This window comes from Bombus terrestris, chromosome 2 (genome assembly GCF_910591885.1).
Source record: "Bombus terrestris chromosome 2, iyBomTerr1.2, whole genome shotgun sequence".
NCBI lineage: Eukaryota > Metazoa > Arthropoda > Insecta > Hymenoptera > Apidae > Bombus > Bombus terrestris.
Genome location: NC_063270.1, coordinates 10,474,072 through 10,487,044, shown reverse-complemented (window position 1 = coordinate 10,487,044; position 12,973 = coordinate 10,474,072). Strand labels below are relative to the sequence as shown.

General features: G+C 28.6%; 2 protein-coding genes across 5 annotated transcripts; one reads left to right on the top strand and one right to left on the bottom strand.

Annotated features, from left to right (window-relative positions):
- Positions 1-413: 413 nt before the first annotated feature.
- LOC100644423 (E3 ubiquitin-protein ligase SH3RF3) lies at positions 414-8,063 on the bottom strand. 4 transcript variants are annotated; one of them, XM_048414042.1, is made up of 14 exons: positions 7,669-8,062; positions 7,185-7,422; positions 6,995-7,109; positions 6,816-6,914; positions 6,616-6,752; positions 6,370-6,493; positions 5,902-6,225; positions 5,526-5,815; positions 5,131-5,456; positions 4,864-5,066; positions 4,624-4,766; positions 4,005-4,172; positions 3,408-3,521; positions 414-3,336 (listed from the first exon to the last, which is right to left on the bottom strand). In XM_048414042.1, the coding sequence occupies exons 2-14, from the start codon at positions 7,415-7,417 to the stop codon at positions 3,153-3,155; spliced, it is 2,460 nt and encodes an 819-aa protein (XP_048269999.1). In that variant the 5' UTR covers positions 7,418-7,422; positions 7,669-8,062; the 3' UTR covers positions 414-3,152. The 4 variants fall into 4 exon arrangements, 3 of the variants coding, with proteins under 3 accessions (XP_048269999.1, XP_003402674.1, XP_048269995.1); XM_003402626.4 differs by having other exon boundaries at positions 7,185-8,062; XR_007227335.1 differs by having other exon boundaries at positions 3,253-3,336; positions 4,005-4,086; positions 7,185-8,063.
- A 1,158-nt stretch (positions 8,064-9,221) lies between these two features.
- Positions 9,222-12,854, top strand: LOC100644910 (phosphatidylinositol transfer protein alpha isoform). Its single transcript, XM_012318951.3, has 6 exons — positions 9,222-9,423; positions 9,818-9,848; positions 10,440-10,703; positions 10,782-10,859; positions 10,933-11,313; positions 11,390-12,854. Exons 1-6 carry the CDS (start codon positions 9,407-9,409, stop codon positions 11,432-11,434), a joined length of 816 nt encoding a protein of 271 aa, XP_012174341.1. The 5' UTR covers positions 9,222-9,406; the 3' UTR covers positions 11,435-12,854.
- The last annotated feature ends 119 nt before the right edge of the window (positions 12,855-12,973 follow it).

Genomic DNA, 12,973 nt, shown 5'->3' with positions numbered 1-12,973 from the left:
AAAAAATTTATATAATTCAAATTTATTTCGTATTCTATATTTCATAATTTATAATAACATAAACTTTATATAATTCATTGCTATTGGGATATTAGTAAATTATCTTGAACTGTTACTGATTAACTTTGGACATAATAAGCAGTAAAAACTTTATCTATTTTTTTTACAAATTTAATCTGTAAAAAACAATATTTTCTATTTTAATAATATCTTTTAATAATAAAACATAAATATATATTTAAATAGTATAATGATATATTATTAGTGTTTTAAATGTGATTTGTATCTTTTATCATATTTTAGTGATGTTAATATAATTAAATTATCATATGAAATATAACAATAAAATTTGTAAGTATTGAAAAGCAGTAAAATATAATGCTACAATAGGGGAGAAATCACTCATAAATACATTTTGCAGTAGCATATAGTGCTTTTTTTATTATACTTTTTATATTTAAGTTAAATGTTACTTAAATGTTAATTCTATGATACGGAGCATAATATGAGGATAAATTTGATATAATATAATTTTATTTTAAAATAAAAATGACTAAATACTAGACAATTAGTAAATAACAATCAAATATAGTTATCATTTTGAAAGGAAGACAAAAATATTATATCAAATTTAACAATTATTGAGAGATACTTGATTACTATATGTATGAATTACTTAAACTTGGATGCAAGATATGAATTTTAAATAACATTCTACTGCTCTCAATTTTAGTTTATAAAATAATCATATGACATGAAAACTGAGTTTAATTTTTTTTTTTGAGTCATATTTTATTTACAATTCTAAACTGTATTCATATTACTGTACTTATTTCAGAATGTAATTCAAATTACGCTTTAAATTAAAAATGAATAAAGTTCAACAAATCATATCATTTGTAAATTTCGATATTTTCATTACCACATACATCAATGTATATTATTACTGTTTGTATTACTATTTGAAATTTATCTGCCATAATGAAGTAATATTTGTTTTATAAGATATTATCGCTACTAATAAGTTACTTAATTTCATGTTATATAAAACACCTATATATAAATACATTTTATATGGTGTATACTACTAAATATGAAGATATATTTTTTTATAACATCAGAGGAAGAGAGAAGGTAATTTATATATTAAAAAAACAAACACATATGAAATTTTTATAGTCAGTATCTTCTCCATAAGTTTAAAACTATGTTTCTAAAATTTAGTAGATTTAAATTTTATATTCTTAGTGATTTTTGAATCACTAAATCAAATATTTTCGTTATTTCTTCCTCTGTTACCCTATTCATATATTGTATGTGCGTCTGTTGTGTGCTATGCACATATACATATATGTAGTCAGTAGAAACGATATAAAGAGGTCATATATTAAAATATTAAAAGATGACACAGGTTCATGTAGTAGCATTTTATATAATTAACAAGAATCATTCGTTGATTGCACTGTGTAAAAGGTAATAAATTATGTATTTTTAGAATCTACTTATCAAACTGCATAATACATATTTTGTTAAATATATTACAAAGAAAAACGTAATTCTGAGTTTAATCATATGATTTTGAATTAAGCTAGAACTTCTTATCTTTATATACGTGACTGAAATTATTTTAGCATTCAGAACATGAATAAACATAATTTAACGCTTGACTGATTTTATGACCTTGATATTGTTTCTACTGAATACACAAGTACAATAACAAAGATTTATAAAACATTTTTTTATAATGTTCTTGACACAGATGTATAAATTAAATAAATTATAACATATATAGAAAAATAACACGCAATCAGACTTATTCTATGAATGATAAACATTGTTTTGAAATGAATATAATTGAAAACGATAAAATAACGTTAATAAAAGATGTTTTCAGCTGATGTTTATACATAATTCATATTAGCATAGCATCTCCTATAGGATATACCAAATATTAATTATTATTCAGCCTTGGGAAGCTCATTAATTCACCTTAATAGTTTCTTACTGTGCTTGAATGTTTAAATACCTCGTAAATAAGAAAAACATACACATTCAGTTGTACAGTACAGATATACAATTGAGTTTACTACAAATATTAATGTTATAGTTCACCTTTTTTGTTAAAATCTATTTAACTAAATGTCTACAATTATGCAGAAATATAGGCCAGTCTGATATAGCCAACCACATATTTAACAAAACCAACATTGTAAAATTTGAAATCATTACGTAATCTTACATATGTATATTTTTACATAAAGAAAAGATATATTAATATACAATATAAGACACACTTCATAGTGAAATGTTTTACATTTTTCTATATGATACGAATTACTATATTTTTCTAAGAAAAATGTCTATAAAAGGAAACATTTGTCAAAGCTGATCATACTGATATAAAAAATGATATAATTTTTTATGTTCATACAACTTCAATAACATCATAAAATATATCATATAAATTTTTTAAATGCAACAATTCAAAGAAATTAAACAAAATCTTAACAGTAATCCCGTCATTTTTTTCAAACTGGCATTTAAGCAACAATTGCTTGTATAAAATTGCAAAAGAAATATGCGATAATATATTTAATAATAATTTAAGCTTCATGAAAATTCAAATTATCTTATCTTAAAATATTACTATACGTGAACAAAAACTTAAAATGTAAATAATAAAATAAGACTTAGACTTCTTCCCGTACTATGAATTATGAAACTGATCTCGTATTAGTAAAAAAAGACAGTAATAATACATTTTTCTGTAATTATGTTTGTTCAAATGGCAGTATTGTTGTAATATAATCTCTTACTTCCTTAATTGCTTTAATAATTTCTGTTGAATATAATATCAACGGCAGTATCCATTTTGGACAATTTCACTATATTTCATTCATTGCATAATTAAAAAAATTTTTTATGTCATAATCATGATAAAACCATATAAACATACTACATGTAACATACAAGTATATGTTTACTGTACTATTTAGTACATTACGATTAATTTGACAATTTAAATCCTACACTTACCTTCATATTAATGATTATACCTTTAATAAACCTGAAAATTGATGTGCAATATGTCACCATCAGCTCGTGCAGTATTATATACAAGTTTCTAATACGAAATGGTTTTGCGATGTATCTCAGAAAGCTTCGACAAAACTTGCCGGGAACAGGCCTGTACGGCCAGTTCTTTGTTGAGTGCCTTTGTACCAGCCATCATCGCGTTTTTTGTGTACATAAATAATATCTCCTACTCGAAGTTCAAGTTCAAATTCGCTATTAGGTGGATATGGCACAATACAACGAAATCTGTATACTCGCTCGCTGAAGGAAAAAAATATTATTAATTAGATAAAAAAATAAAAATGTAAAATGATTTAAGAGATAATTTTTACCGTTCGCGTGTGGGTTGTTGTTTCGTTTGTTTTCCCATACCAGCATCTAATGAGTTACTCTTACGGTGATGATTTCCCATCGGTGTACATGCCATTCCACCCGATTCATTAGATCTGTGAATATTAATGATAAAAATAAAAGTACAATTGTAATAGCTTCAAGAAATTCGTTAACTTTATGTAATGATTATGCATTAAATGCACACATACTCAATCAACAAGCAAATGTTTGATAAAATCCATAATTTGAAAGAACAATAACAACTACGAAAACGCAACTGAAAAATAGGAATGAAATATATTTTAATGCCATCAACATAATCAAGCATTTGTAACACATATTTTCTAATTTTTGCAATATTTATCATCATACTTACCTATATGTATATATAGCATTATTATACATCTAATTGCAAATGTTAATTCAGTTAAACATATGCATCACACAATTATTACATACATATTTTATTATAAAAGACTAAATACAATTTCCGTTTTCTATATGAGCTGGACAAATATATCAAGATAAATACATCTTACTGTAGATGTTAATTTTCAGTCACTTTATTTGTCAGACATATAATTTCAATAACTAACCTCTGGAGAATCGAGACCGGTAAAGATGGTCTCTCCTTGTATTTTAGTCTTTGTGAAGATGTGACATGTCCTTGGACAGAGCCTGGACACAAACGATGATGGTTGTTTGAAGCATTTAATTCCTGTGTAGCTCCCACCTGTAGCAACTGACTTGGGCAAGATCCTGATCTAATTTTAAATATATCCGCCCAACCCCCCCGTGAAGAATTAGACAAATAATTCAACACGTGCAGCTCATATTGTGTTAAAAAATATGGTAAACAGTAAAAAAACAATCTGAGAGTTTTAACTACTTTGCACAATGTACAATTAATTTACTATTTTTTTCCTACATATGTATAAACATTGCAATTATACAGTGAATTCAACAATTATACAACATATAACAAAAATACATATACATAATTACATACATTTTACATTGTACACAAAAACATAAACAATTTTGGATAGCAATGCATGCAAACTGTTAAAAAAATATGTTCATTATGCTACGAACATGCAAATCATTATTTTATGCAAAAATTATTTTATTTTCCTTAAATTTGTATATTCAAATATGCGATCATACTTATATAAAGCATGGCTTGCTGTTACTGCAATAAAAAAAAAAACTTACCGAACATGTACTGGATTGATGGAATTGCCATCCTCGAAAACAGGGTTATCCATGGAATATGTAGTAGGTGGTGGAGATTTTGATTTTTTAATATTCGTTAACCGGCGCATTAAAGAAACACATTTATCCTTCTTTTCCTTCTGCTGTAGTTCAAAAGTATATATGTATGTTTCATTTATATATTTAAGTTTGTGTAATAAGAAAACAAATATCATATATTATAGAAAGATAAGCTTATACCTTTTCTGTGTTTTTAGGCGCAGAAACAGATGCGGTAGAAGAAGGTGAAGCTACTGCATGTAAAACACTATTTGGGCTTTTGTTCACTTCATTCATTATGGAAGAAGTGGCACCAGTAACAACAGTTCCACTGTTGCTAACACCAGTAACTGTAGTTGTAGTCATTAATGACTGTGGTATAGTTACCTGTTTTCCAGGAGACGCTAAAACAAGAAGCAATCTCATGTATATTCTAATATAATGTTTTTTAATAAAATCATTACTTACAAATATTCGATGACATAACAGCACTGTGGCTACGTCCGAGAGGATTTGCTGAATTTTGTTCTTTATATCGAGGCGGGCTGTTTTCTTGATTTTGTGTTTGGCTTTGCCCATGCCAAGACGATGATACCATAAAAGATGGACTAATAGCACGTGGTGGCAATTCTGGTGGTAACAATGTACGTGCATTATAAGGTTGAGGAGTAGCTCCTTTATTCTTGGTATAAGTAGTAGTTATCCGTGACTCGGTATTATTTTGATTCGTTGAAGATGGAAAGTTTTGATGCTGTCCTGTATTTGGTGAACCTCGACACAAGCCACGTTGACACCTACGAAAATAGAATTATTTAAAATCAAGAAATTATATTGTGTATTTCTATTATAAGTATTTCATATACTTAGCAGGCGTAACATAATTTCCAGGAAAGACTCCACACTTTTGTGTACGATTAGAAGTTCCTTTAAACCATCCATCTTGACATCGTTCTGTTACCATATAAATGCCACCTTTTCGTAATTCAAGTTCATCCGCTTTCTGAGGTTTATATGGATACAGAGCTATGTATGCAGCTGGTAAATGAGTATTTCCGGTTGTGGCAGACGAACTTTGTGATGACTGTGCAAGAGCAAGATCACTACTACCGCTTCGCCTATGACGAAGATTATGATCTGCAATGCTGGTACTTGTCTGAGAAATGAAAATAAAAATTTACTGTTATAAACATAAAGTTTGTAAAATTTTTAATCATGTTGCTGTTAAATAAACTTTTTTACCTGTAGTGAAGAAAATGAATCATTACTGCAATTGTTAGTACCACTGCTAATGGCATTGTCTACTGCAGGACTAAGTATTTCAGCACTGTGTCTGTGATGTGGATGAGCTTGATGGCCAGTGTTAACAGCAGTGAAACTGTGACGTTTAACATTATGTCTATTTCCAACTGCAGGAGGAGATGTTGCTGGACTACTGGGACTACTTGGAGCAGTACTAGAGCTACTAGATGTAGTTGAACTATTAGGGGTGTTTGGAGTAGTAGTTGAAGAACTACCTCCTGATGATACATTTGAAATGGTGTCAGAAACTGGCAAAACTGTATTCTGTTGATAAAATGTAAGAAATTGGTAAGCTTTGTTAAAGATATTTTTGACATTTTGAAATATTAAAAAAATTAATATAAATTAATTGTATGTAATGGTATGTAATAATGTAATAATAAATTAAATTAATTTTACTTATAATACCTGTACAAGTTGAGGTCGAGGTTGACTTGTTTGTAAATTACGCGAATGATCAGTTGGTATTAAGAGTGTGGTTTCCTCATTAGTGGGAGTAGGAGGTGCTACTCTTGATGGACCTGGTTGTGCACTATTTAAAGAAAACATTATCATATTCAATCAATCATGCATAATATCAATATTACTATTTAATTATTGACTCTAATTTCTATACTTAAACTTTATTTTTAAGGACAAAATCATAAAAATTACTTTGTTGATAATTTCATTAAAGCTCTTGCCACACTATTTAGTTCTACAAAAGCCAATGGGAAGATGCCAATTCTATCCAAAAGTTTTCCTTCTGCCCAATTTTCATCAACTCTTCTAATAACACTAATAATTTCACCCTGTAAAGTCATTTAAAAATATTATTTATGTTTTTTTTTACAATACTTACAATATTCACATACCTTATTAAATGTAAGACAGCCATCTTCATCATCATTAGTCATTCTAAAATCATACAAAGCTTTGCACTGAGGAACATCTGGTGTCAATGGTGTGATTACCTATATAAATAAAACATTACATTAAATACTAAATACTTTTAATATTTTTATATTAAACTATAAAATACATTTTAACATACCTGAACGTAAGATAAAGGAAAAACTCCATGACTACTAGCACTCTCTCCAAAACACCAATTATTATCAATTTTCTTACGAAGTATAACAATGTCACCTTTTTTAAACGACAAGTCTCTAAAATATGAAACAATTAATAAAGTACTGTTTAAATAAATACTAACTTGATTTTCAAGGAGATTATAAACTTACCCTGGAACTTTGGACACATAATCATAGATTGCTCGGCCATATGTTTGATTGTGTAATTGAACTTGTTTTGCCGTTGCATTACCATGCCGAACTGGTTCATTTGTGAATGCAACAGGAGTAGGACTAGTAGTTACAATAGGAGTCGAAGTAACTTGGTGACCACCAAACAGTCTTTGAGGTCCTGCGTTGCTTTTAGTTATAGATTTCGTAGATTTAGGAGCTGCATTTCGCATTCCTTCTAAAATACGCATTAGCAATACATTAGGAGGCAGGTCATCCACTTTAGCATCAACCAAAATGCGACATTCAGGGCAGCGTAATTCGCGGTGAGTGCTAACTATCTCTTCTAAACATTTCTTGCAAAAGGTATGTTGACAGGGAAGTACTTTGCTCGATGTATCTAATCGCTCGAGACATACCGAGCATTCTAACAAATCATTCAGCATACATTCGTCCATTCTGATTTGAATCTTGAAACGCTTACTTTCGGTCTTTCTTTTTTTTCAATTTGTTTGCTTATATGTCCGCCTTTTCGAAACGTAGCTTCTCCAGCTTTTCTAATCTTCCCACGCGTTTCGTCTCCTCTGCACTCACAAGCCACCATACATTTGACGTACTTATCTTCTATATAACATGTAACAACGAAACTCGATTGATAATTATAATAGTCCACCAATGAGCCCACCTCGCGAAAAAATATGCGTACATGTTACTCAATCCCTCTTCTAACTTTCAAACGACTGTTCCATCTTTTCATTTACCCTAAACCAAATATTCTTAGGCGCGTCAGTATACGCGCTGTCATCCAAGTACATTTCGTCACACACACCAAACCATATCGATCAATCGGACTCGTCGATTACAGTCGATTCTAAAATGAGCCAACGAATGTTACATGATATGTAACATCTATGCATAATATAGATTTTATAACCAAATATGTCATTATGAAACAACATTTTATACAAATATATAAAATTTACTTTTGATGCGAAATTTGCATGTACGTGCAATCTAATATTATTTTGAAAATTGAATATCTAGAATAACCTTTTAATTTGTTATACAGTTATAAATACTTGCATAGAGAAATTTTGAAACTTATGTGTTATAGATTCGATTATTGGATAACCTATATCGTATAGATTTATAAATATCTTCTTAATGAAAAATTAAGTTGTAACTACCAAAGTTAATGATTATATCTTTTAACAATTTCTGTAAAAATGTCCCTTAATATCCAGATAAAAATCAACCAATCAAAAAAGCTCTTTTATTTTTAAGATGTATACGAGAAAAAATTATCTACTTATAAAATTTTAATGTATTAATCATATAAAAATATCTTTTTATATATAGAAATATATTTTTTATTTTTAACAATTTATTCAACAAACAATATTTACAATGGTTGTACAACTTGTTCATTGCTACGAATTATGCTGTTAAAAATTATAATATATTGTGTTTTATAATACATGCGATATTAAAATTCACGATACGTTACCTTATTCCAATATCTATTATTATGTCATTATGTAATTAATCCTACTGCATAACTTAATTATTATATTAGAAGTTATAAACTGTAAATTATAATCCTTATTGAAATTGAATGTTTATTCGATTTAAATACAATGTCCCATTTATATATCCTGTATTCCTTTATTTTCAATTTTCATGAAAGTTATGGTGAATTTTGTAGCTTTTCAATTTCAAATTTCATTCATATATACATGCATATATACGTTCATAATGTATTTAAATATATTCTAAATTGAATCAAGCAGGAACTATAAATTAAATATATGATTCGCTAATGATAGATAATAAATTAATAAATGATATATCTAATAATTGTTTCCATATTTTTATTTGCATATTTCTATACAAAATCCCCAGATAAAATTATTGTAAACTGATAGATGATAAATGCGCATGCGAACTAAGGTGCATATAAGCATGACGTCATTTGCAAAGTGTCTGTGAGATAAGAGTGGGGAAATTCAATGCACTCGTGTGCGCAAGTATGTGTGCTCTTTAGTGGCTGTAGCAGTGTGTCTGGTCGGTGATAAGAGTGTGTGGCAGTCGGTTGAGAAGTCGACGCCGTTGTATGCGTATGACTGCGGGTTGAGAGATAACACGAGTGAATTTGCTAAAGCAAGGGTGGTTCTGTGTGGTCGCACTGAAATTACTGAAGCCCATGTGCTCTGCTTGTTAAAATGCTCATCAAAGAATTGTAAGTTTTTTCGAGATTTTTCGCTGTTAATTTAACACATCGCGCGATAAGGAAGTAATCGTAGAACATTTAAAAGCAATTCTTGGAGATATGGTTACTAATCTTTAACGGCGGGTGGGATTGGAGGGGTAAAGAGGGATGTACTTTCATCCCTTGCCATCCATACGGACAAAATTTTTACATGTGATGAAAATATCATTTTAACTGATGAGTAATGTTTCAAAAGATATTCATTCGTCATACGTTATTATCTATCGTTCGGTTTTCGACACTTAGTGTATAGTACTTAATATCATACTTAAGTGTACTCAAGGTCGTTGCTCATAAATATATAGTCATCTTTTTACTTATTATTTAATTGAACATAAATATAATTTATTTCTCTTTGTTTCAGCCGTGTCACTTTACCTCTTAATGTGAAAGAGGTATGTATTTAATGAATAGCAAGGTCTTATTATAATGACCCATTTTGAAATGTGTTATTACTATGGAAAAAGAAACACTAATTTAAATTAGCTTTTACATCATTACTATATCATTAGGAAAAATTCACATCATTTAATTAATACTTATTTAGAAGCACGTAACTATTTTGAATGTTGTTTTGAATCTTTATTCCAGTGTATATAACAAATGTTACCAGATCATGCTGATTCCATTGTTATATTTACTGTTACTTAATTTTGTGATGTAACAAATCTTTTTCTTCTGTCCAATTACCTTAGTCTGGTCTTTAATTATCTGGTAACATATGTTTATTAAGCTTGTTTTACTTTTATACCTTATGATGGAAAGAATTATTTAAAGTTATTATAATTTAATATTATTTTATTTAATAAATAAATTATAGATGTTATGTTATGATGATAAGTTATAGATGTATAGTTTTCTTGTAAGACAAGTTATACTTTTAGATAATTAGGTGTTATTTTTTATTTTATACATTTTCGTTATTAAAATACATTTTTTACTGTCTTTATTATATCTATTACAAAATGTGATTTACTTTATGGCAGTATCAAGTGGCTCAGCTGTATTCTGTAGCAGAAGCTAGCAAAAATAATACTGGAGGAGGAGAGGGTATACAAGTACTAAAAAATGAGCCATTCACAAATTATCCTTTGCTTGGTGGCAAATATTCTTCAGGTCAATATACATACAAGATTTATCATTTAGCTAGTAAAGTGCCTGCTTTTATTCGCATTATGCTGCCAAAGAATTCCTTAGAAATTCATGAGGAAGCTTGGAATGCTTATCCTTATTGCAAAACAGTCATTACTGTAAGTACAATTTGTTCATAAAAATATTCCTAATGATTTTCTCATGTGTATTTTTATCTATTATTATCTTTTGTACAGAATCCTGGATATATGAAAGAACACTTTGTAATTATGATCGAATCATTTCACATTGATGATGTTGGAAATCAACATAATGTGTGTATAAAAATTAAAAAAGAATACTTCATTTTGTTTTTTATGTATTATATTATTATTTTTTAATTAATAGGTTCATGAATTACCTCCTGATAAATTAAAGATAAGAGAAGTGATACATATAGATATTGCAAATGATCCAATTGCAAGTACTGATTACAAAGAGGATGAGGACCCAACCAAATTTAAATCTGTGAAAACAGGTCGGGGTCCTCTTATAGGTAAAGATTGGAAGAATAATGTTCAACCTGTAATGACATGCTATAAGTTAGTTACCTGTGAATTTAAATGGTTTGGTCTACAAAGTCGTGTTGAAAGCTTTATACAAAAAGCAGAAAGGCGTCTTTTTACTAACTTCCATAGGCAAGTCTTTTGTTGGATAGATCGTTGGTATGGTTTAACTATGGAAGATATTAGAGCAATTGAGGAAAGCACAAAAGAAGAATTAGATAGAGTAAGTAACTTTTTCACTTTAAATTACTGCAATTTATATCTCACACTTAATTGCAAATAATGTTTAAATTTTTCAGCAAAGAGATCAAGGAGAAGTGAGGGGTATGCGAGCTGATGATTGAGGCTTTGATAGCTTCTATTACGAATGGTTAAATCAATTTCCTTATATGTCTCAGATACATATGCATACCTATAGAAATACACTCACATATGTTTTGTCATAGGCGATCCTGCAGGATCGGGACAATTTCCAGAATTTAAGTGTCTAGATTCTGTGTCTACTACAATTACTTATGATTTTAATTTATTTACATTTACAAGCGTTTTAGATAAATGTATCTACAGTCAAAGATTATAATATAGCCAATAATAAGAAAGAGAGAGAGAGCTGATACACAGATCAGTTCAACTTATATGATGTATAAAATATTCAACAAAAGAGTACAGTTCGATAAAAATCAATATAGGTGGAAAAAAATGTAATTGTTATTTAACACCATAGTAGTTCGATATTAAAATTTATAAATAAGTCGTTCGGAATGCTTGCTGCATAACACAAATAAGAACGTTTGACACAAAAATTGTAAGTCCAATGACAGTTCGTGATTTGTGTTTTAGATTCATTATGTTATGGTTTGAAGTAAAGAGAAACATCACTATATTTATATAACCACTGTTTTAATAAGTTTACACAACATGGCCTGAGGTTTTTCAAGCTCAATTATATAGTATGTAATAATCAGAAAAATTAAACAAAACTATTTTAACAGTTCTATGAATGAAAATTGATTTTGTGATAATTTACTAACATTCAATATTACAGTTAGGAATAGATAAAATGACAAATGATTAGTAAATTATAATAATTGTGCTTTGCTTACGTTTCCTGCTTCTAATTAAGAAATTAAAAAAAAATCTATGCATCAAAATTAGGACCAACTTGATAAACCTTAATTAAATCAATTTTAATTATTGTACTAACATATATTATTTGTGAAAAATATGAAAATAATTATATAAAATAATTGAATTAATATACAGATATACATATATATGAAAGAAGAAAAAACTATGTCAATGTGAAAGTCAGCAAACACTGAAAGAGTGCACTATTGTATATAAAAAGAGGCATACAATGAAATTCTGATTGAAATGTTACATACACTTATATATTTCTTTGCATTCCAATAGATCTCTGTACAACAAATGGAATTTAAATGTCATATCCAACATGTTTGCTTATGCAAAAGCAAAGAAAGAATTCGGTAAGAATATAGTTGAAAAACCGTAATTGTCGTTTGCACAAATTATATGTATATTGTTATCTGTTATACTGGGATCTATAGTGTAGTATTTAAGATAGTTTTAGAAATGCAATTTAGACAAAATAATCATTAAAGTTTTGAGGTCTTAATACAGGGAGTATCAGAGTTCATGCTGCTCAGTTGTAAATTTAGTCTTTAAGTATGATGTGCGATCTTATCGAATTACGATATTAGTAGAGATTTTAAAATAAAATCTCATTATGAGCAGTGTCTACCATCTCTATGCATTAATCTTACTTTAATAAATGATCTATTAGCCATTACCCCATAACGAGCAGGGTAGAAATCGCGAATAGAAATTCCTACAATGTTACTAAGAAACTGATAATGCAGCAT